At 38.9% G+C, this 25,105-nt stretch overlaps 1 protein-coding gene across 1 annotated transcript in view; it reads right to left on the reverse strand.

Annotated features, from left to right (window-relative positions):
- Positions 1–25,105, reverse strand: part of ncam1a (neural cell adhesion molecule 1a) — a 279,917-nt gene that overhangs the window by 46,608 nt on the left and 208,204 nt on the right. The window contains exons 8-12 of the mRNA XM_088012457.1: positions 23,499–23,641; positions 10,721–10,871; positions 7,603–7,787; positions 7,396–7,492; positions 5,082–5,249 (exon numbers count right to left, since the gene is read on the reverse strand). Of these exons, the coding sequence (XP_087868583.1) occupies positions 5,082–5,249; positions 7,396–7,492; positions 7,603–7,787; positions 10,721–10,871; positions 23,499–23,641 (744 nt within the window). The remainder of the gene's footprint in view (positions 1–5,081; positions 5,250–7,395; positions 7,493–7,602; positions 7,788–10,720; positions 10,872–23,498; positions 23,642–25,105) is intronic.

Here is a 25,105-nt window from a genome sequence, read left to right on the forward strand (position 1 = left end):
TTTGGTCTACAACATGTAGAGATACGGATGCTGCTTTGCACTGTGGTTAAAACCATTAATAGCATGCGTACTCTGAGCAGGATCCTAAACAGAACGGGACTGCACAGAAGGAAACGTCAGTCCGGTCCTCTAGCTGTAGCGGCGTTCCTGACTGTCTGGATCGAAGCTCAAGTTGGCTTCCGATTGTAGCTTCTGATTCGGGAAATGGCTAAAGGGAGATTATAACGGAGGCTCAGACGTATTTGCTGAACAGTTTCTGTTCAGATTTGTTTTAACAGTACACTTGCTGAACTACGGCTGTTCGTAACCAAGCAACCGAAATCAACAGAAGGCTCGATAGTGGCAAAAGACAAAACTAGATCCTGTTAAGCATTCTTCAAAATAAAAGACTTCCTCTCTCCAAAATAAATCATACAGAAAGCTTTGAATTTAATTATTTTTCACGTCACCTTTTGGAATTGTGTACAATCAAGTTAAATTCGGTGAATAATAATAATCATGTAAATTATACTTAACATATGACTTGACATATGACTGTAAATAAGTAACTAATCATGGAAATTATATTTAACATATAAATGTTAAGAAATAATTTGTTCTGCTTTAAAAACGAACATACATCGACACTTCAAATCTGGAGTAGATTATTCTAATCTACGCTAATGGCAGAATATTTCAAACCTAGTTTGTGATTTGTGAAATCTTTATCTGAATTGAAACCTCAGCAATGAGAGATTTAAAAATATGTTTGCATCTGGAATGCATTAGAAATAAACTCCTATCACATTTACAATATTTGTTATTATTTTAACCTTCTGTTTTCTTTCACTTTTTTGTCCTAGAGCACCTGCCTTTTTGTGTGGCTTACAAGGATCCATCAGCTGGGATAATAATGCCAACAACTTTTCAGATTCCGATTTATAGTGATGCAACGTAGCATCAGAGATGAATAATCTATTCCAGATCAGAAGTGTCTAAGTATGTTAGCTTTAAAAGTTTAATAGTTAAAGATGCTACTCATCTCCTTAATTGGTCACATCAATATTATAAAAATTACAATATTGCCAAAATTCTTATATGTTTTCCAATCAGTTTCAATTTCCTCACTCCCCTTCTTCTTTAAGGAGCTAAATATAACTTTTTCCAACTTCACTTAAATGGTAAACGCCCGAGAATGAAACTGTCTGTCTTATATCAGCCATATGACAGAGGGTGTTAACAATTATCAAACCTATTATGTTATTTCAACCCAGATCAGGGCAGCAATGTTTTACTTTACTGCCAGACAGCCCCCAGCATGGGTTACTATTGTGTCCCACTGGATCTCTATTGCTATAGACTTGTACATGTACTCATCAGGCAGGAAAAGGTCAATTAAGCAAACAAAATACCCATTTCTGAAAAATACAATGATGATCTGGCAAAAAACACTTGATTATTTGGGAGAAATGCAACAACTATCCGATGTAATGTTCATCCATGTAGAGCAGGATTTAAACTGCTAAGAATATAACTAAAGTGTCTGATCTTTTTTCAGGGAAGATATTTATGTAACTTGAAGAAATTAAAAACAAACATGATATTCCTACAAAATATTTCTATAACTATCTTCAAGTTCAGAGTTTTATTTTATCAAAGCAACACAATAATCTTTATCTACCCTCTTTGTCTCCATTAGAAAACATTATTTTAAGTCACCTATATGGTAAAGGAGAGGTGTCTCTTCTTTGCTCCTTGTTTGTCGACAAATATTAAAAATTGTTGACCAATATTTGACAAATATTATTATTTTATTTTTTTATTTTATTTATTTTATTTTATCAGGTAAACCCCGTTGAGATACACATCTTATCTTATTTTCAAGAGGGACCTGGGTAGAAGTCTGCAACACACAGCAACCTGGTTACAAAATAAAATTAATTAATGCATATGCAGAAGTGTAAAACAGTAGAAAAGAATTTAAAAACAGTGACACTGTTTAATAGAATCTCGTCTGTTTTTAAGAATCGCTCGAAATAAGTCCAGTGAAACCAGCTTTGACATCTTTATTTCAGACTGGAGCTGTTTCCAGGCTGTAGGAGCCATCACACTAAAAGCTTGCTTCCCTTTTTCAGTTCAGAAAAGTGGAACATGTAAAAGAAAAATATTGTTAAAACGTAAAGAATGGGAATTAACAGACCTATGTAAAAGAAAGTTTAAGGATGCTGGAGCCAAGCCGAGTAGAGATTTATGAATCACGATCATTAGGTGATTGTTTCTCAGGACGCTTAAAGGAGGCCATTCAGCTTTTGCTGATTTATGATTTATTTTGGAGAGAGGAAGTCTTTTATTTTGAAGAATGCTTAACAGGATCTAGTTTTGTCTTTTGCCACTATCGAGCCTTCTGTTGATTTCGGTTGCTTGGTTACGAACAGCCGTAGTTCAGCAAGTGTACTGTTAAAACAAATCTGAACAGAAACTGTTCAGCAAATACGTCTGAGCCTCCGTTATAATCTCCCTTTAGCCATTTCCCAAATCAGAAGCTACAATCGGAAGCCAACTTGAGCTTCGATCCAGACAGTCAGGAACGCCGCTACAGCTAGAGGACCGGACTGACGTTTCCTTCGGTGCAGTCCCGTTCTGTTTAGGATCCTGCTCAGAGTACGCATGCTATTAATGGTTTTAACCACAGTGCAAAGCAGCATCCGTATCTCTACATGTTGTAGACCAAACATGAAAGGAAACCTGACCAATTCATGTTAGCCACTGCACTAGCCTAGCATAATACCGCCACTTCCTGGACCTAAAATTATCATGTTTTAACAAGATAAATATCACGTTTTAACGAGATAACTATCACGTTTTAACGAGATACGTATCACGTTTTAACGAGATAACTATCACGTTTTAACGACATACGTATCACGTTTTAACGACATACGTATCACGTTTTAACGAGATACGTATCACGTTTTAACGACATACATATCACGTTTTAACGACATACGTATCACGTTTTAACGAGATACGTATCACGTTTTAACGACATACGTATCACGTTTTAACGACATACGTATCACGTTTTAACGACATACGTATCACGTTTTAACGAGATACTATCACGTTTTAACGACATACGTATCACGTTATAACGTGATAGCGCTCGAAATTTTTTTTTTCCTGCGTGATAGCAATGCGCTTCCGTATAAAACAACATCTCATCTGAAGGTAAAAAAGTAAGAGCAAACATCTTTCTAGCTGCACAACATACAAAACCAAAGGGGAAAACATCCTAAATGTGCAACACCTCAACCAAAAACATGACAAACAAAAGCATAGAAAAGGACTAACAGAATGGCTGCCACCATGACTAGAGCAATTCTAGCTTCTGTCGTCACACTTCAGACTTTAGACACATATTAAACCGGAAGAGCAAAATGTAGTTTGTTCAAATCCCAGCTTTAAAATTCAGCTACAAAGACAAATAGTTTCTCCAACACCGATAATCCAGCTGTACTGTAATGTGAAGTAATGTGTGAGCTCTGTGCAAAGGCTGTCTGTTCATTTGGAGCTTTCTCTAATTAGCGTATGCTAACATGGAGGCGCTGTGTGATTACACTGTGGTGGGTGAGCCAGCTACGTCTGACAGTTCTGCCTTTAAAACATGTGACGGTGGCTCCGGTTCACATACAAAAGCCTCTCTGTTGAGACACTCCGCCACTTGATAATTCTTTATCAGCCACACTTTGCTTCTTTTCTTCCCTGGCATTTTGCTGCTCCAACGGCTCCAAGTTTGCTCTGTCTGATTTCAGAACGTAACAAGGCTCGGGAAAACGTCTCTTCGCTTTGAAAAGCGCTCCAATTTCTCTGCGGTGGAGAAGCCGTTGTAGCAAAGGCTGAGATATTTCGGTGGCATTTGCTGTTCAGCCGCGTGTTGGGCTTCGCGAACATGTTTGCATGACGGGCGGCTCTCGGGCCTGGCGCTGACAGCTGAGCCTGTCAGCCGCTGACTGATGCGCCCCATGTGGCAGGGGAGACGAAAAGCATCCAGATTTGTGTGCGCTGCGAGCCGTCATTGGGACAGGGATATTATCTGGGGCCTGTCAGCATCTGAACCCGCTGTCATTTACACTACACTGTGCTCTACCTCTTGTCCTGACGTCAGCCACTGTCATGTCTGGATTACCTGCTGATACCAAACGGCTGTACAGAAACACTTCAGCACTTCGAAACTGAGAAGAGAAGCTTTTTCCACTTGGAGCTAAATAATAACTATGCAGCAGCAGGGTAATCGTGATGGAGAAACAAAATCATAATTGGGTAATTTCATGTAAATATCAGCTGGCAGAAAGATTTTAAGGGTTAAGTTAGTCAATTATTGAATATGTAAACAGCAACTGTTTCATTACATGGACAGATGTTTGTTTTAAGGTCTACATTCAAATTGCAGATCTTGATGCACAACATAGACGTCCATAAGTAGATATGCAAACAGAAAATGTCTACATATTTACTACTGTTTGGGTGCTGACAATATCGTCACAAGATCATAGCAATTCAAATTCAATTCAAGATTCTTTATTGATCCCAAAGGCTGATTAAAAGTTAAGTGTAGCAGATTTCCTGGAAAAAGTTACTGTAGATGGAGGAAGCTGTAGAAAAAGAAAGCACAACTAAATGGTCTTTTGGAGAAAGATTTACTAAAACTAAGCAACAATTTTTGGGTGGTCCGATGAAACCAACTGAAGCTTTATCTGAGATCTTAAGTACAAGGTTCTGATGTCAGCTCCAATGTGTGATAAATCATAAAACAGGGCTGAACGTGAGTTAATTGATCACCCGGGGCATCTTGCAATAGCTGCTGCGCTTTGTTACGATACATTTTTTAAGCAACTTTCGGGAGGAAATGTAGGAAAGGCTCGACTCTCTGTTTACCTCAACACCGAACCTCATGGAGCAGAACTGCGTGTCTGCAGCAGTCTACATGCTGTTTTATCAAACACAGTGAAAAATCCAGAATGAATCTTCCTGCCGCTCTCTGAGTTTCATTTCCAGCTGGAGATGCATTCCAGGGAGATAAAAAAAAAAAAAAAAAAGCTCACCGTCTTCAGCTTTGTACTCCTCACTTTTCCACTCCTTCCCAGGCAAACGCCATTCCACTCTGTACTTTAATATTGGCACTCCACCCAAGGAGTTCGGTTCCTCGAACTCCACCACCGCCGTGCTGGAGAACGGCTGCACTTCTTCAATTTTAGGGGACGACGGCACCTCTGTAGCAACGACAAAACAAAACGATTAACCTCAGATTGAAAAAGTTCATTACTGGATAAAATTATTGTTTTGCCATTTTTGGGAGTGAAGTTTTAGGAAAGTGTAAAATAAATGTCAGTAATTGACTGTGTGCAGGAGAGGGAATCAGTTTAACACCTTAATTCAGAAAGATTTGAACCCTGAGGTTAGCAGCAGTTTGCAGAAGTGATACCTCTGTTTGGGTAAACATCAGAAATGAGGTCCTCCTTTAATAACAAGGCTGCATGTTTGTCTCATTAGACCTTCCCTCTGCTTGCTGCTGCAGCTGAACTGCATTTAATGCCACCGAGGAGCCACAAACACGCCGGTCACCAAATGACAGAGGAGCCGTTAGACATGACATAATGAGTTTCCAGCAACAGTTTAGATCCCGCCTGTGATGCACTTTGAGTCATGATTAAAGGACTCAGTGATTTGGTCTCGTAAGCAGCGCTCTGCAGAGACTAACCTTCCATATGACGGCGCTAACTTTGTTTTTATTCTCTCCAGGGAAGATGCTCAGGTGGATGTTGGCTTCATTTAATAAGCTTTGTTTAATCTTATCTTAATGTTATCATTATATAACCTAAAATACTGTTTCAAAACTTTTAATTAGTAAACCATGACTACTTCTTTGCCTGGCGCACCGCTAAGTGGTTACACAGTTGGGAAAGATGAGAGAACATGCTTATTCAGATAAGGTGGATGTGTGTTGATGCTATTGCTTCAGCTTATTTCTGAAACAATAAGCTGCGTGTGTGTGTGTGTGACCTTTCCATCACACACACACAGGGAGCAGGATGAAAACATCTTCACGCCTCGCTGTTTGAGGACTGCAGAGGACTACAACCGATACATCTGATCTGATTTTATACCCTACCATCACAAACGTAAACAGATGGCAACCAGCAGGGGGCACCAAGAATTGTTGGACTTGTCATTTTGAAAGTTTTCTGCATAGCATTAAGCTGCTCCAAATTAAAAATAAAATAAAATAAAATAAAATACATAAATAAAATAAAAGCAGAAGGCACTGTCTGTCTCCTAGTGTAGTACAGGTCTCTTCTAAAGCAGAATATGCTTTTGTTTGTATCTCTTTAATAATAGAAAGGCTACTAACTGATGAACACAGTTTAATGTGAAACACTCTGTACCTAGTGATGCTAATGTTTGTACTTTAATATTCAAGCAGCTGCTATGATATGTTCTCTTTGAATAACTGTCATGTTCAATGCAAAAACTGCTGTAATCTCTAGGGGGCACTAGAGAGGCTTTAGGGTTTAAATCTTGTTTGAACACAGTCCACATTAGCCTCTTTAGCAGCTATAAATGGTGCAGAGAAATAATTTTAAGCTAATCATTGAAACAGTCTGGAGCTGCTGCTGATGTCCGCATTCTGAAGGGTTCCAACGTGTAATCCTCCAGCACATTAAACGTTTTAATTGTCCAACACTTTTTTTTCAGTGTGCATGTTATTGAGACATATAGAAAGCAGGGAGGGCCAGCCACTGGAGGAAGCCACTTCAGTCATACTGATGAAGTTTTACAGCGAAGCAAGGAAATTACCTCAAAGAGCCCACAGGATATAACACAATGGCACCGAGGGTGTCACCACAATTAATTCGGCCACACACCATTTAGAGATCCTGAGCGACCTATCGTTTGCAAGGGCTCCAAAGCAATTTGCATGCAGAATGAAGCTAGGCCTGACCAAATTCACAGCAGAGGAGAAGAAAAGACTTTAGAGGCAGAGCCTGCTGTGATTTCAGTGTTTTTCTCACTGACTGCTGCTCAGACGGAGCTGCAGAGCATCTCAAGGTTCCCTGCAACTTTACTTTCTGTTCACACCTTTCTGAAACAAACATAATGCATTCTTTTAGTTATAGGGAGACAAAGCAGAATTTTTTTTTTTCTGCAGCCGTGAAAATGGATGATAAATGTAACTCATTCTTTATTATTATTCTGTGCATTCATTGGCTGATGCCTAACTCGTTGACGATGCTCCTTGTAGCAGATTCTAACATTCTTCCTTGTTGAATGCTGAAGTTTTTGCTTTTATTGCACTGACTCATTGTCCATGTAGATGGACATGTTAATTATCCCTATTTGTGTTTTCAGTGAACCAACCTGCTTGGATTAGGATGAACTCCTTGGATTCAGAGCCTATCACATTTGTAGCTGTGCAGTTGTAGCTCCCAAAGTCGTTTTGGGACTCAGGTGTGATCTAAGAGAGAGAGAGAAAAAAAGCTGAAAACTTATCAGTGTTTTTTTTCATTATTTCATTCTTATGTACATCAGGACAGGCAAGAAACACAAAGATGTTTGGTGCATCACCTCCAGGATGCTGATGGTTGGGGTATTGAAGATCTTTATGTTGGTTGAGTTAGCGGTCGGCAGCTCGATGCCGTCTCTGAACCAAACCACCGAGGCTCTGGGGTTGGCTGCCACCTCACAAGAAATATTGGCTGGGTTTCCTTCCCATGTGTGTGCTGCCACTAAACCCATGATCTTTGGAGAATCTAAAGGAACAGAAAGAAAAGACGGAACACATGAAACATCTGGAAATATTCCAAACAGATTCATTCCTAAACAGGAGATGATCGACTTGTATGCTCCATCATTTGGGTTGTTATTGACTTACAAATTTGTAAAATCTCTAACCTTTTAATCCAAGGAGCTTCTGTTATGCTGCTTATTCATTTCCATTATTAAAGCAATATCCCAGACGTCAGTTGCCAATTGAAAACCAATGACCACTCTTGGCACTTATTATGTTCCAAGAAGTCTGTCACAGGTTAAGAATCAATACTATGCACAATCCCATGGATTTTCAAGCAATTACTCAAGGTGATTTAAGGTTTAAGTCCCAATTATTGAAACCAACAAAGCGGATGCTTGACATTAGCGTTCCAACATGTAAAGTCAGAGGTCCTTGAGCAACCCTCTGTTCAAAACCCAAACATGGCTGCAATGAACATACTACATACACAATGGATAAAAGGTAAGGTCAATGCAGGGCCAATGTTTGAGCATTTCAGGTCTCTGTGGTGGTTTTATTTCTAAAGACACCACTGAGTTCTATGGATTTTTGTGAATCATAGTTAGCTTGGTTCAAAGTGGCCTCATAAAGGAGAAATAGAAATATTTTCAGTCTCAATCCCAGACGTTCCTTCATCATTCAGCATCGCATTTATTACATTCCAGTATTTTTGCTTGATCTAAAAAATGTAAATTTGGCTAAGACTAGTTTGTAAAAATGAAACTTGGTACCACAAAACAAATTTGGAAGACAATAATGCCAAACAAACCTGCATGGCTAAGAAAATGAGGCTTGGAGAGAAACATTTTTACCAGGTTGCTACTGTATCAGTCTCTCAGCAGCAAACCTCAATAAACCCAGCCCAGTAAAATGGATCGTGCTGTGTGGCAGATAGATGGCCCAGCACTTGAATTACATCTTCATTGTGCGGAGTGGAGACAGAGGACACGGAGTGAGAGCTGCACTCAAAACAAAGCACCTTTCTTATCGATAATTGCCTGGCAACACTGATTCAGCTGCCTGATTGTTTTGGTGATTACACTGGCTAACTGCAAGTCCTCAAAGAGCTCCATCAATGATGCATTGTGATCACATCTCTGAACTTTAAAGCACAATAGGCTCAGGGATTATTAGTCCAATTAGACAGTGATTGTCTTTTTCACTCCTTTTAGGAATAGATCTCAATATTAGATTAAATTTTCTTGGCCAATCACATTGAGCCAGCAGGATTATTAACAACCCATCACATCCTGGCAACTGATTCATTATCTTCCAGTTGTTTGAGGTCTAGTTACAAGAGTAACTAGACCTCAAACCTCTTACCTCTTACCCAGTTTCACTTTCCAGCTCATTCCACAGGGTTCCTAAACCACCAGGGATACAGAGTCCTTCCAGGACATAGAGTCCTTTCTGAGTCTGCCCTGGGGTCTCCTTCTAGCACTACGTGCTCACAAAATGTCCAGGAGGCATTCTTATGAGACTACCTAGACTACCTCAGTGACTCGACTCTAAGCTCCTCACTCTTAAAGATTGTTGAGATCCCACCGAGATCACAAAGAAGAGAAAGTTCATCTCAGCTTCTTGTGCCCTGGATCTTTTCCATCAAATCATGCCCGTAGCTGAGAGTCCGAGCATAAACAACCGCAGGGCTTTGCTTCTTTCTTCACCATGACATGGTCATGGTCTCTTTCCTGCTGATATGGCCTCAGTCAGCCTACCCATCTCTCTCTCCATCCTTCTACCAACTCTGAACAAGACACCCAAATACTTGAAGTCTTCTGGTTAAGGCAGGAGGGGGAGACTCTCATACTGCCCGGTTTGCATTTGTGAAGTAGATGTGAACAGCTTTGGGGCACGCCGAGAGTCGAGGGTTGAAGATGCCAACTGCACCATACAAAGCAAAGATCAGACCCAGAAGTTCCCAAACCAGTCCCTTCTTATCCTTATCCGTAGCCTTAATTCAACCTGTGCTGGAAACAAGTTCGACTAAGTGCCAAAAAGAGGGACACACCCAGATAGGTTTTAAAAGCATCCCTGAAGTTGAATGCTCTACAAGATTATCCACAAAATCCCTCATAGGACAGGATCATAATCCTCTCTCAGATCCACAAAACACATGTGAACATGAGAACCAAACTGCCATGACCCCTTCAATAGGTTCACGATGGTAAAGATCTGGTTCACTGTTGTTCTTCTTAGAGGATGAAAGCTATAGTGCCCTGGTGTCTCTGATTTTAAGGATTGATGGTCATCACCCCCCACCCCCACCCAGGGTATCTCTGGAGGTCTGAGAAGAGATCCGTCAGTAGCTGGATGGCTGTCAGCCTTCATCATCTCTGGATGAATCTTCTGGCATTCCTGCCCTGTAAAATCATCCCTGACCAAAATTCTCTCTGTTTAGTGCTCAATCCAAGTCATCCACAAGTCTCACAGTGACATTTTACATGCATCAAAAGAAAAAGGAGTCGTTCTAAAAAAAATAAAAAAAAAACAGCTGTTAAAAAATCCTAAAAATGGCATCAGATCCCTAAAGAGAAGTTGGAAAGTGGGTCTTTGTTTCTATTGGTAACAAATCACAGTGGTACCACTGACCCGGCCCGCTGCTGAACCATTTATCTTGATGAAATGAGGTGAGCAGAAACTGGAATGTTCCCATTTCATTTGTTTGGTCTGGGAAAAAATTTCATTTCCTGTTTATGTCCTTATTTGCATCTAAAGCCTACAAAATAATCAGGCCTACAAAATAATCTAACACTTAAAGGTCTTAAGATAACAAACACCTTTAAAAAAATAAAGATTTTTATTTCCAGGCATGTCACATGAAACAATTCAATAGATGAATTAATTGTATTTATGAATGACTCTGGTGTTTCTTTATGAACTGAAGTGCGGAGAGAAAGTCGTATGGCTTACAGCGCACTTCGAGGAACAGTTGCTGGTTGTCTTCGCCGATGGAGTTGCTGGCAGTGCAGAGGTAACGACCAGCATCGGTGAACTGGACATCCTTCAATGTGAGGGAGGACACCCGCGCATGGCTTCGTACTACAACGTTCCTGTCAAGGCTCTATAGAGAAACACATAGGGAATTAAACACACATAAACACAGGTGACTTCAATAGAAACCAGGTACAATCAAGAGATGAGAGCGACAAGTAAAGTGATGTTTTGGTTGACTTAGTTGTGCAAACACATCATGACCTGTTGAGTTAATGTTGACTGACCTGGTGGTGGTTTGAAGTTACTGATATTCGATGCATTAATTATTATGTTATTGTAACTTGAACAACACCACAATCATAAACATTATGCTTTCCTCTTCACTTTAACATTTAGCACATTATTTACCCCGCCTTTACGTATGGGTATGCAAAAGCTCTCACCACAGATTGCACCATGGTAGATGCTGAAAAACGTAGAAATGGAAGTTGGAACGTTTGTGAATAACTGAGCACAGTCGCCTATTTGTAGTTAAGTATTTGCCGATTTTTCTGTGCAAAGTGGCCAATCCAGGAGTGCCACTCATTTTCCTTGGTGGATCCAGTGGATGTTAGATTCTGCAGTAGTACAAAGATGGTTTCCACTGTGTATGTTAATGTATACTAAGGTAAATTTGTAGTTTGAACCACTGAAATAAGCAGTTGTAAACATTTTTAAAGAGAAGTCAGAAGCATATGAGGATTTCAGCCATTCATGCTGCCTGAGGTCCCTAAGCCCCTCAAATACGAGGGGTCCACCAAACACCTGCACAAAATGTACAAAAACCTGGAGTTTTTAGTTTGTCTGTCTTTTCACCACAAATGTAAACTTTAGACCGAAATGGATTTAAAAATTGCTGTTAAGAAGGTTCAAATCTTCACACTAGAACTAGAACACTGTAAAAAAAATTAAAGAAGAAGCACAGAGTATCAATTATTTGGTCAAATTCCTTACAGTATGGATCTATCTGCACTTATAAGGGGCTCTAAGTGAATTACGCCTCACAAGTTTTACAAAGCCCCGAGCAGTAAACTCTTGAAGTTGATTAGCGTCCCTACTTATTTAGAGGCCTTTCTGCAGGTTTACAAGCTGCATACTTACAGCTGGAGCGGCATAAAAGCAGTGAAGAAAATTAGCTTGTTAAATCCCGCTTTCATTTTCATTAGAGGATCCTGTTTATTGCCCTGGCTGCTATTCCGCATTGCCGAGGACTCGGAGCTCCTGCACAGGTGTGCAGCTGACAAACGAGTTTACTCAAAGTACTCCACTCGCTTTTATAATAGAGCAATGCACCTGGCCTGATCCTTGATCTTTGCTGTACATCATGATGGTTTGTGATGCAGCCTGTTTTCCCTCTCTCTCTCCGTCCCATCTGCAGTCTATATAAACACGGTGAGATTCATTGATATAGACTTTCTGAAAGCCGCGAAATTCTGCAGCAAAACTTACAGCAGCCAGTAGCAATGAAACATACAATAGAGCAATATAAAATGAATAATAATGGTATGGCTGTACAAAAACTCCAGTAGTTATAAATACAGTAATGACTTTTCTTCCCACACACCAGCAGGAGACATACATCTTCCTTCCAGCTTCCACGATGTTCCATTAATAATTCAAGCACACTCTGTGCTTTAGTCGTTACTGTTTATATTTATTTATCCTTATTTTTCAGTATTGGAATTACAGCATGACTTTTTTTGCAGGAAAATGAGATGCACATTTGGCATAAATATTTTGTTATTTAATGAAAGATCTAAAGGAGTGTCCTGAAACATTTTAAAAAGGGCAGCATTAATCTTGTCTCCCTTGCACCATGAGGGCTGTTTAAATGCAAAAACAGAAAGGTTAATGGGGAATAATACTTTAATGAGACTGCAGAAACAGAAGTGAATGGGCAGACCTTTAAAAATAATTAATTTATCGGCTCCAACAAAAAAAAAAAGAGATGTAAATCTATCAGCTTTTATTCCACGTTAAACTGATTTCAGTAACGGCACGGACTGCCATGTTTTCTTCATGGGATTTTGTTTCAGAGGTGACCAGTATATTATTTAAAATGTCAGAAATCACACTATAGAAAAGAAACATTGTGCTCGCAAAACACCTGCAGAGATAAATTACAGCAATTCTTTTCAGCAAAACAGAAACAGAAAATACAGCGTTCGTTGCTAAAATGAATCTATTGCTGCGTTAAATCATGTTTGTGGTTTTTGTTGTGTCAGTGACGCTTTTAAAGCCATACCATCATCATGCAGGCTTTTACCAAACTTAGGATTTGTTTTATCATTGTTGAGGTTGATAAACATGTAAGCAACTTTTAAATATTGTTTACTCAAAAAAAAAAAAAAAATCTTCTCACTTAATTCTATAGAACGTCTCATAAAAAAAAAGTCAAAACATAAATGAAACTGCTCTGCTGAAAATGTGACTTGTTGAATAGCAGAGTTAAAAACATGGAATATATATTTGTATAAAACACATTTCATCCCTGTTTACAGTCAGAGCCGTGGGTCAAGTGAGCTGGAGATGCATGCATTCATTTAACACAGCTGGCTGTTCCTGTTTGGGGTCATGGATGTTTGGATGCAATTTAAGAACAAGAAATGAATCAAACTTGTTTTTTTTTTGTTTTTTTTTTTCAAAAACAGCAAGAACCTCGCTACAGGGATTCTTTTTTTATTTATTCAAATGTTTTTTCCTTTGAGAGAAATTAGCATTTAGCACAAGCTTAGGTTGGCAAACTAAATTAAAATATCTTAGAAACAGGCATCCGATTCTTCATGTCTTAGGAGTACTGTCAGAAACACGCGGCATATGAAGAAATTATTCCTTCCAGAACTTTACCAGATTCTGAAAAAAACGAATCTTGGCAATATAAAAGTCCTTCTCTATTCAGAAGACCTGTGGATATTTAAGTTGTAGACTGAAGCTAATCTATGCTCAATCTACATATGCTTAATTTATGCTAATACTTCCTTGTCAATCTTTAAAGGATTTTTTTATCCAGTAGATGTAGGTGGAGCACAAAAAGCTCTTTCTATCAGAAAGAGCTGAAGTCTTTCTGACGAGATGCAAGAGGAAGTGGTGGAGTAAGCTGTCTCTCTTGACTTATTGCTGTGCACTTCTGGTCAGCTGCCTAAAAGAGCAGTCCAACACTCAGCAACATCACAGTCCACAATGACTCTTTGAAGATATGTGAATGTAATGATTGGGATATTAGAGTACTTTTAAATCTAATTAAATCTCCAAATCCTTCAGTTTTGATGAAGTATACCCATGGATTCTGTGCTACCTCTTCATGAAGTTGATATTACAGTCACGTTTGGTCCATCCAAATCCATGTGGAATATATATGATGGTTGTTTGACCTTTTCTAATGTTGATGAAATATCACTTGAACCATCCAGCACTTTTAACCCAGTGTCTCCTAATAAGCAGATTATTATTGATCAAACCAAGCTCCTGTTTAAAGGTCAAGTTTCTTTTGCTTCTTAAAGGGAACTTAGAAATACAATGAAAACAGAGAGGAATAGCACTGCAGTCATGATCATACTTTAACCCGGTCATCTGCCATTCTCTCAGCCAGAGAAAAACTTCTACCAGTCAGCTGTAGACATTCTTGCATAATGTTTTTTTTTCTTTTCTCCATTTTACATTAGACCCTTCAAATCAGTTTAAAGGATTCATCTGATTTAACCAAACTGTGTAATTAGGATCTAAAATGACTGTACAGGGAACCTGCAGTTCTTTTTATACCCATTCAATAATAGTTTCTCAAGGAGTGTATTTTATCGGGGGATTTAAAAAGTAGTGGAGAATTGTGAAGTAAAATAAACTTGTTTATATATTCTTTTCAAACTTTATGACTGGACTGCATTGGACAGAGCTGACCTGTATTTGGTTGGCACATCTGACACAAGTTGCGGCAATGTGAGTAGAGAGAGAGTTACAGGCAGATGGTGAAGTCAGCCATGTTGGTGAAGGTCACTGGACACAGAGGATGGCCCATATACTCAAGTGACAACATTGCCAGAAATTAAGGGTCCAGCTGATCGTACAATGGAACCACCTGGGTTCATGCAAATGCAAAAACTGAAGTCATTAATCTCCATTAAGGGCTGTAAATACCATTCAGTGCCTATTTAGGCCCTTTCACTTTGTTTCTTCTCTGTTACTTTTTAAACACATTGTTTTCTACATTTAAGTACAAAAATATCCGATTTTACTGTGACAATCTAGTTACAAAACATCCGAATTCTGATGTACTTCCATGCCAACCTTTAAGATGGCCGTCTGACCGTCTGACTGTCTGACTGTCTGACTGACCGTCTGATGCTCCAGAAACTGCTTGTAACTCTATCTGCACTCACTGTGCCACCAGTTGAGTCTACTAAGACCGCTTCAGCTCCTTGGAAACCAATTCTTAAATATACACTCATCACCAAATTCATTCAAATTTTTACCAAACGGTATGATTGTCTCTGGGTGTTTAACAGTTTTTCTCACAGAATGTATTGGAAATACTTCACCCATCTGATGGAAAGATCACTTACCTAATTTATAGATAATGTATTATTATCTGATCATTAAGATGCCTTGTGTTTCCAAAGATGTTAGAGATACAATAAATACACAAAACTAAATAGGAAGAAAATGACATGTAGACCAGAGGGTCTCAAACCATCTAGAAAATAAAAGTCATGAAAAACACTTTTACAAGGAAAAGAATACTGTTAGCTGGGGAAAAGGTATTTGTGCATAAACTCCATATTCTGCTCATGTTCCAGAGTGACCACAGGGTTGTGGCTTAGAGGGGAAAAAAAAAAAAAAAACGCCACTAAAAATTAAATCATACTGCATGTAATGTACATTTGGCCCACAAATCCATAAATCTGCTCCGGTGAAATAATCACCATGGTGACTCGGTCATGGTCAGACTCTGGGATTCCTTTGTGTCAAACAGAAACATAATTTTCTATAATTTAAGCATCATGGTGGTTATCTACAGCCCTGCGGGTTCATAACTTAATTAAAACAGGTCAGAAGCTAATTGTATGTTTTTCTATAAAGAGATGTTAGGATTCTGCATGTGGTGACACTTAGTACATGAGGAGTTATGTCTTAGTAACACAGATGCACCTAGCAGGCGGTAAATATAATTAGAAAACCATTTTTTGCAGTCATTCAGTTTAAAAAAATGGAATTTATTTAACATAGATTCATTCTACACAAAGCAGTTTAATTAATCACTATGGTAACACCAGCAAAATGGTCTGACTGTTAAAATCTATGCAATATTGTCCGAATACTGTCCAAACATGAGACATGAGAATCAACAAATGCAGATGACCTGAAGGTCCAGTCAAAGCAACCGGGGCTTCCTGAACGCCTCAGCAGAACCACAGGCTGACCTCCTCCAGGCAGCGCCGCACTGATGCATTAATTGATGAGAAAGGAGCCCAAACCGAACAGTGAGTTTTCTTTTTGGTTGTTGTTTTTTTTTATTGGGCTGATGTAATACTGTAACTTTGTGAGAAAGTTAATATTTCACTTTTCAGATAAAACAAGTTCCACTTCTTGAACTGAATTACTGAGATAAATTCACTTTTCAATGATATGCTAGTTTAACTGAGGTGCACGTGTATTTTTAGTCGGATGAGTGAGGTTGTTAGTGTCCAGCTAATCTATTATTTAGATCTTTTCCTCTGGTTTGTGGAGACGCTCCACGTCTTTCTACCAAAGCCTCAGAGTTTTTCACTGTCTGTCCAAATAATCCTTCCTATCCAGCTTCAATCCTGATTTAACCCACTTTTAATGCTTTCAGTCAGAAAAAAACAAATTTTGTCGCTAACAAAACTGAACTAATTCTTCTAACATACGCATCTGAAAAACTGGAGAAGGAAAAACTAAAAAAATGCACACACACCTCTCGGGAAAGGAGAGGCATCTTTGTCATCTGGACAAACTGTCTCACAGTCAGGCTCCAAATGACTGAAAGAGTCACCCAAGTGTGTAGTTAAAGCCAAAGACGCCGGCCCCTGGCCCCTAACAGGAGGCGCAGCGTTTTCTAGCACTGTGTTAGGATTTATGCGAGTTCAACTCACGGCTTGCTCACAGCAGAGCAGACCGTGGTTTATTCAGCACCATGCCGCCGGCTCCCTGATCTGTCTACAACAAAAAGCAGGAGTCTTTATTTTCATTTCCCAAAAATGATTTTAAAGGCCGAGAACTAAGCAGACCCTGCAGCAGGAAATAACGGCACGGCCAGGAGAAAATAGCTCAGATTGCTTTCAGATCGCGCCTCCATCGCGAGATCAAGTCTGCCGACAACAACAAACAGCGACAACTAAATAGGGTAAATCTAAATGTGTACTGGAACTAATTGGATTAAATGAACTGCACTACGTGCCTAATGACCTACACATTAAGTGTACAGCTAAAGTCTAAAGCATATTAAATGCAGGCTAAATTACAACACCTCTGCTCTGCGATGGAAATGGTAACAGGAGGGGGAGTCTGGGGTGTAAGTTCAGGGTATTATTAGTTGACTTTGGGCTATGAAGTTTTTGGCAATACCTCATATTTGTCTGGTCGCGTCCAAGATGCCTGGGAAGAACAAAGACAGAGGAAGCAAAGGCAGAAACAGAGGAGTGAATGAGCTGTGAGACAGGATCCACAGACGGCAGAATGGAATTCCCTCATTCTGAATATTTCAGCACCAAAATGCACGTCTCATGTGCAGGACGCTGAAATTCCATGAAAATTACTTTCTGACATCAAAAACATCAAAGTACATCTCGTGTTTAGGCTGTTAGAATATATTAAAAACAGTATTAAAAATCCGTTGAATTGCTTTATGAGTTAGAAAATTGTGCAACAGGTCTTGACTGCAGAGCGTAATTATTTCAGCTAAACTCAAAAGACGATTTTCAATACAGATCGTCTTATTTTCATTCCTGTTTCATAAAACTGATCGTTCACAGAGAAACAGAACAACCCCAGCACACAAAGGCCTTCAGATATTTGGTTGTCAAGCAGACTTGGTGATTCTTTGCCGTCGTTCTGCTACAGTGAACCTCAGAGATGCTAATTTACCTTCCTCACCAGGTTCCCCCACGCTGTGGGGTGCAGAGAGAAGCTCAAGGCCTCATCCAGCTTTTTGCTTTGTGATGACATCAATGACAGCCGATTTCTACACTTCGGAGAGTAAGAAGAACTTGTACACAAAAGCCTTTGCACACGAGGCTTTTGAGCAATGAAAACGTTCCCTTAGAGCAGTTTTCATTGCTCTAAAGGTGTTCTTAATTTTCTAAAAACACTATGACCTAGCATCTGTACCTGAAAGCAGATGAAGCAGTAACAGAAAAAAACTGAACTAAAGTCACCTTTTTTTATTGCTGAGGATTGTAGTTCAAACACAGACAGAAATCATCCTAACTGTCATCACATATAAAGAGTCTCTATGGTAACAGGTAAGAACATTTTACTAAATAAAAGTTTAACCAAGCTTACTCTGCACCAAATCCAGAATGTTCTGGAGAACAACGCAGAATAAACACCTAAAACGAGATCAACTGCAGATTAACTGCCAATCTGCAGTTAATCTAATTGTATTGAACATTTTATTGAACATTAATCAGAGGTAAAGATTTATTTTCTCATCTGAATGGATGTTCAGGTGGAATCAGGGAATCAGAGCTGCAAACGGAGACCAAGCAGCTCCAGTTAGAACGCCAGAGTGGAGCTTAGTTCTGTTATGCTGAATGGGACCTTCTTAGCTGCTTATTAATTAATGTACCATAAAAAGGAATTGGCCACGCTGTGGAAAAAAGGCAATGAAACTAATTACAGGTGAGCTGCTGCAGGCACTTAGACGTGTTTTCTTCCTAATCAGCGTTTCCTTTAATAGCAGCGCTCTCTGCTTCCAGGGTGGGCCAGGAAACACAACTTGACGATGGAAATCCTAAATTTGAAGTTGTACAGTGATGTCAGAGCGTGCTTTTCTTAAAAAACAATAATACAAAAAAAGACTAATTTAAAAAAAAACCCAAAAAACAAGTAGAGGCTGTTATGTTAAATTACTGCACTTCTGTTGGACATCATTACGAATGAAACTGTCCTCTTCAAGTCTGATGGATGTGAAAACAGACGACAGAGTGTCATAAACAGAAGCCTAATAATGAATCACAATCCAGTGGAAATTACAGAACCATCACCACATGATTAGAGGAAATTTCAGAGTGCGCCAACATAAAATCGAAACATTTGTGACAGTGATAAATAGGAATAAAGGCGGGTTGTGACAGGCTGTGAATGGGGGACATTTGTTGACAACTGTGAGCAGCGATGGGCAAGGCGAGGACTGTCGTGCAGGTGGAAGATAAGATTCAGAAACTTGCAATGCAAGCCGTGACTGCTTCCACTTTCTGGCAGTGATAAATTGCACGGTTAATAAGAGAAAACTGGGGATGTGCAAGCTGTGTCAAAGACACTAAATGTCTGGAATATTCTATACCAATGATGGCGGCTGGAGATTCGTATCTGGAGAAAAGTTTCTGATCATCGTTTATGCCTTCTAAAACTTTCATGAAGGATTGTATGATATTTAAATACCAGCAGGTTGCGCGTCTTTTCATGTGTGATCTACAGAGGATCAAACCACAGTTGTAAATGATTACAGACTCATATATAGCCTTACATTTTACAAAAGGCAGTTTCAGAAACAGATGCGATTGTCTGGTATCGTGCTAAACTGGTTCCAATCCTTCTTAGTCAAATGGAGCTGCTTTAGTCATTTAGTAGTTAGAAATCAGAGTGAACACAGATTACATGAGGGGTTCCTCAAGGTTTCGTTCTCTGACCACTTTTATTCAACTTCCATGTGCTACTCTTGTTTCAGAGTATGGAGTACAATGTCTCTGAGAATATTAGTGCTGATGACACTCAGCTATAGGTTTAGAGTCACTATGTGGCCACTGGGTGAGTGTGTTGGTCAGATTATAGCCTTCACCAGAATCAATGAGGCTAAAAAGCACAGCGTTTACAAGAAACCAGATAGTTCATCTAGCTGTCTAGACATCTTTGTAGAATTAAGCCTTTATTTTTAATTTACTTTTATCATGTCAGGTTTTTTTTATTTGCTTTAAATTATTTGCATATGATGACTACATTTTATGATTCATTTATTTAATATTCTAACTCCTTCCTACAGTAAAGCCCATCGTCTTAACCAAGACCAATGATCGTTTGGTTAATTTCTCAGATCTGAATTCGATATTAAAATGATTCGTGCTGCAGCTTTAGCCCATCATCCATCACAGGAGACCAGCGGACAAGGCATGAAAAGCAAAGTAGGCCACTGTGGCCTAAATATCTGCACATCCTCTGGGACGCCACAGGACAGGTGTTCAGTGCACTGACTGTGCACTGCGCCAAGAATAACACAGCTGCCGTTTCATGCCTCCATCATGTGAAGCATCATTTACATAATAATTACATCTCATGATGCAGGATAAAAACGCTTCGACGGAGTGGCCTCAAAGACCAAGAGTTCCGAGGATATTTTGTGCCAAATTGTGTTTTCTTTTCATGTAGTGTCCAACCATCAGGAGACGAGCTGCTCAGTCCGAACTGTTGATGCACGAGAAACCGGCACTTTGCGTTTATTGCTTGTATAATCTTATATCAGCCATTTTGTTTTACATAAGCTGGAACACAAACCGATGTTTGTTTTTAAGTCTGCAGCAGGGTGATTATGGTTCTTACTGCAGCCTCTGAAGCAACTCACCCATCTGCTGCTCACATGTTGTCAGGACAGACTGTTGTGACGGATATTTTTTTAACACTATCAAACTTTAATAAGGAACAACACTTGGATGAGACGCTGATGCCACAGTGCAGTGATCAGTGCACAGCACAAAATGCAGAGCAATGCTACCCACAGTTCTCACCTTTTAAAGAGACAGTTTCAATTCTTTGGAGAGAGAGTTTGATAAAGAGGTTATGAATCTCACCTTCCTCTGGCTGACTTCAGTTTGAAGAAACAGAAATGAGTTTTACCAGCAGAGCCCCCCAAAAAAACATCTTTTTTAATTGTTTTAATGTTTTTATTAGAACACTTCCTGAACTTTAACAGTGCAACGATACACAAAACTGAATGTGTTCATTTAAGCAACTGAAACAACCACTGGGAAGAATCCTTTGCTGAAATACTTTGTGTACGTATCCCAGGATCACTTCTTTTTTCTGGAACAGAGCCATTAACTGTGATATTGTTGTAATCTTCGTGTACTTTCTTTTCTTTTTTTTTTGCTTTTCTGTAGAAGGTTCTCTTAGTTAAGTTCTTTTGTGTATTGTGTTTATCTTGTAGCTCATACTGAATCATATTCAACCTTGTTCTGCTGGAGGTTTCTCCCCATTAAAGGGGCCATTTCTCTCCACTGTCACCACATGCACATGGTCAGCATGCAAACTACAAAGCCAGCAACATTGACAAAATCAGCCAGGATTTCTAAGACAGACAAGTATTTGTCAACGGCATTATTTTATAAATTGGTTTAAATTGTTTTTTTAATTTTTTTTTCTATTTTAATTGGATTTGAAATGCCTTTGATTCTTTCTATGGAGTCTTGTTATGTGAGTTTGAGTACTTCCATTAAAATGTTTTTTTTTTTGTATTGCATTTTGAAATGAAGCGCACCATGTCATATTTGAACTACAGCCGTTTTTAGACGGTTCATTACTGGCCTTTGTCAGACTTGAAGCCAGTCTGAGGAGCTGATCTAATCATTTGGTTCAGCTGCTTTGGAGCAGAGACGCATCTAAAAGTTGCAGGACTGTTGCTCTTCAGCAAATGCACGTTTAAAAATATTAATAAATCAAAACCACAACCGTAATCTAGTTTCCCTGATGATCATCATCTCCAAAAAATGAGCCCACTCATTTCTAAAGTGGGTCATTATAGCACTCGGCGGATGAGCACAGGCAGGCAAAAATAACCTGAATAAAAGCAATAATTAGGAGTAATGTCAACAAAATTAATTTTCACCTTTTTACAGTATTCACGCATAATTTTCCTGTAGGGTCTTCTCAAAGCACTTCCACAAAAACAGCCTCTATAGGAGCTAATAACCTCCACAGAACAGGGATAGATGGAGTGTTAACACTGGGAAGTATCACAGCACAGAACTGCCTGGAAATTGGTTTTATAGCAAACTGCACACTTGCCTCTGGCATTCACTATGAAATCTATTAAAAATTAAAACCATTCCAGAGAAGACCGTGACGAGTTTAGAGAGCCGTTAGACTCCGGAGTTTACAATGAGCAAATTCAGCTGATGAAATGATTGCAGGTCGGCGTACGAAATGAAGCGAGACAATTTGAGATGATTGTCCTGCTGGATGGGAAACGATGGAGATACAGTTTACTGAAGTCATTTTCAAGACGGAATAAAGACCGAGAGGAGAATGGTGACTAAATGACTGTGATGTGTCTGCTGGAACTGAGCCATGTCTTGTTTTCACCAGGCATTCCAAGTGATTATGCCCAAGAACAGCAAAATAGCATAATTGTACTGGATTCACATTGTGATAAATGACATATCTCTGAGTTTCTTTAGTGTATCTTTAAAGTTGCTAAACACTGGTATTAAAGACACCCCTGTTGTCAGGCGCTTGTGACGCACATGAGTTAGCGCATGATAAACCGTTTTAGAAATACCTTCCCTGTGTGACATGACATATTTTATATCCTGAACATTTCAAATGGAGTCAAAACAGTTTGGGAAAGAAAAAAAGAAAAAAATTGATCATCAATGATCAAATGAACACATCCTGGTCGCAAACATCCACTAAGAAGTTTTTTCTTTTTAAAGTTGTAGTAGGTAATTTTTATAAAATGTTTGGTTTTTTTTTCTTCTTTTTTTTACACAAATGTAGACAATGAAAAAAAAAATGCGATAGCATGGTATGAGACAGAATCTGTAAATGTTGTACTGGAAATCAAGCTCTTTTACTAAGAACCAATCAGAGCAGGGAGGAGGGTCTTGGTGCTGTCAATCACTCTCATGTATGCGCTCTCAGACCCTTCCCCACAGCAGAGCATGCAGTGAATGCTAAGGATTGTTAGCATGGCCATCACTGAAGGCAGATAAAGGGTTTTCCTGGAATGATGAGTTGTGAGCATTGTGTGTTCATCTCATTATATTTTGTCACGACATCGCATCAGTTGCTTCTCTAGTCTATTCATTTAATTTATTATTGATTTAAATAGCTTTATATATAACAGTCAGCCACATGGTCAGTGCTTTCCAAAGGTCATTCAGGAGAATAAATAAAAGTTAGAAATCTTTGTTCTCTCTGCAAACTAAGCTGAACTTTCATTGGATTCTGAAACTCAATTGCCAGTTTAAGGCTGTGCATATTGATGCAAACAGATTGTTGCAGCTTTTCAAAGTTTTCCCTGAAACATATTTGTTTTTCAGGTAAATGATACATAAAAATGGTACAACAAAATGTCTGAATGATTCATAAGCGTTTGCGGTTTCAAGAAAGGCATGGAAACATTGTATATCCTCTCCAACAGGGTCAAAGAAAAGAAGTATTCCTACATGATGCTCTGATCTCTGTGCATAATGAGAAACATTTAGAAAATTGCTAATGGCAGGACTGCTTCCCCCTTATCAAGTGAAAAGTGAAACATAACAAGCCGTACCTGCTCTCCTTCAGTGAAAACTCTGTTTCCAAATCTCCAGGAGATGGTGGGCGTGGGGTCACCCGAGGCCTCACAGGTCAGGGTGACCTCGTCATCAAACTCGGAGGCAGTCTGGTTGTTGAAGTAGGTAATGTTCGGCAGCACTGGAAACACAACAGAACGTATTAATGCTTTTCCGCTCAGGACACAGCGGGGAGTGTTGTTTGTTGCAGCCTACCCTTCAGATTTCACTCTGTGGAAACACTCTGCCTTCACAAAGTTTTAGCGTCTCTCCAATCTAAATTTGCCCCCTTCTTTGGGGGGAGGGGGATACTTGAGGCAACAAAACAAGTCTAAAAGTAATTTAGTTTTGATACAGACGTTTCCTCTGGAAGCTGCATGTCTGATCAAACAAATGTTTGAACACTGAACAGATTTCTGCAGCTTATTTACACTTTATTGTTTATGACATTCAAGTTATTTAAAATGCTACAATAAAGACAAACAAACCAAGCAAAACCAATGTATAGTCTTTGTTCACTTATTTATTTAAGAGCTTTTCCATCGTCTTCAAAACTGAATTTCTCTAATAACTACAAATGATTGATTTTCTGTGACAAGCCTTGTGTAAGCTAATTAGACTGAAGTTTATAAATGTCTGGGAAGAAAAGTTTGGAAAATGTGGGTAAATAAAAACATACAAAAAAACAAACAAATTGGTTTTACAATCAATAAAATCTAATAATTTATTACATTAACTAAACACGATTCAAAATTGTTAGATATAAGAAATCCATGAAAATAAACAAATAGAAATCATGAGTAACTAAATTACAAATTTAATCATAGCAGAGCTTGCAGAAATATGATGAATAAAAATCTGATAAATGATCCAAAGAAACTTGATTCTTTTTTGAAAATCTTATGCTTACACATTTGTTAAAAGTGACAAAAAATCAGCTGTAAGAGAAAATGAGTTTCTAATCAGTAGAATATTTTGTTTTGCTGATCGTCTGATCAGCATCCTCCTCCATCTCACCCAGCTGCTGCATGTTACACCGCTCTGCTCTGTCATACATCTATAATATATGTCACATAAAATAAAATTTCCCTTATTCCACAAAGCGAAGGCTAAAGGTTTCTTGAATCATTGTAGAATATGTCAGTCCAAGTATAACCCTCTATCAGTGCCATCAATACCTGCCTTAAAAATATGTTTCAACAATTTCTATGTACTGTACAAATAACCCAGTTCGGTTTTTACAGATCAGATTCCTGTAGATTTGAATCTACACGTGATGAAGGTGACAACCAGATGTCTCATAAACAGGATAAATACTGTAGCTCTTTAATTTAGTACATTGGTGTATTTAAAATTTCTATTAATATTTGATTACCCTATTTAAAACAAATATCTATTTGGTGGCTTAGTTTAGCATTAGGGCGCCTAAAGGTTTCGGAGAGATTTTTTAATCAGCGTTAGTTACCTTCTAGGGTCAAAGTCTACACTGATACATGTTTAAAATGACCTGAAGGGTGTTTTAATCACTTTTCAACAGGGCATGCTGAGCGCTTCATGTTGTGTACGGCTACATCCAGCTAATGGAAAAGCTGTGAAAGGAGTGTGT

Source organism: Poecilia mexicana, unplaced genomic scaffold (genome assembly GCF_051168715.1).
Source record: "Poecilia mexicana isolate PSO_F unplaced genomic scaffold, ASM5116871v1 scaffold_14, whole genome shotgun sequence".
Taxonomy (NCBI): domain Eukaryota; kingdom Metazoa; phylum Chordata; class Actinopteri; order Cyprinodontiformes; family Poeciliidae; genus Poecilia; species Poecilia mexicana.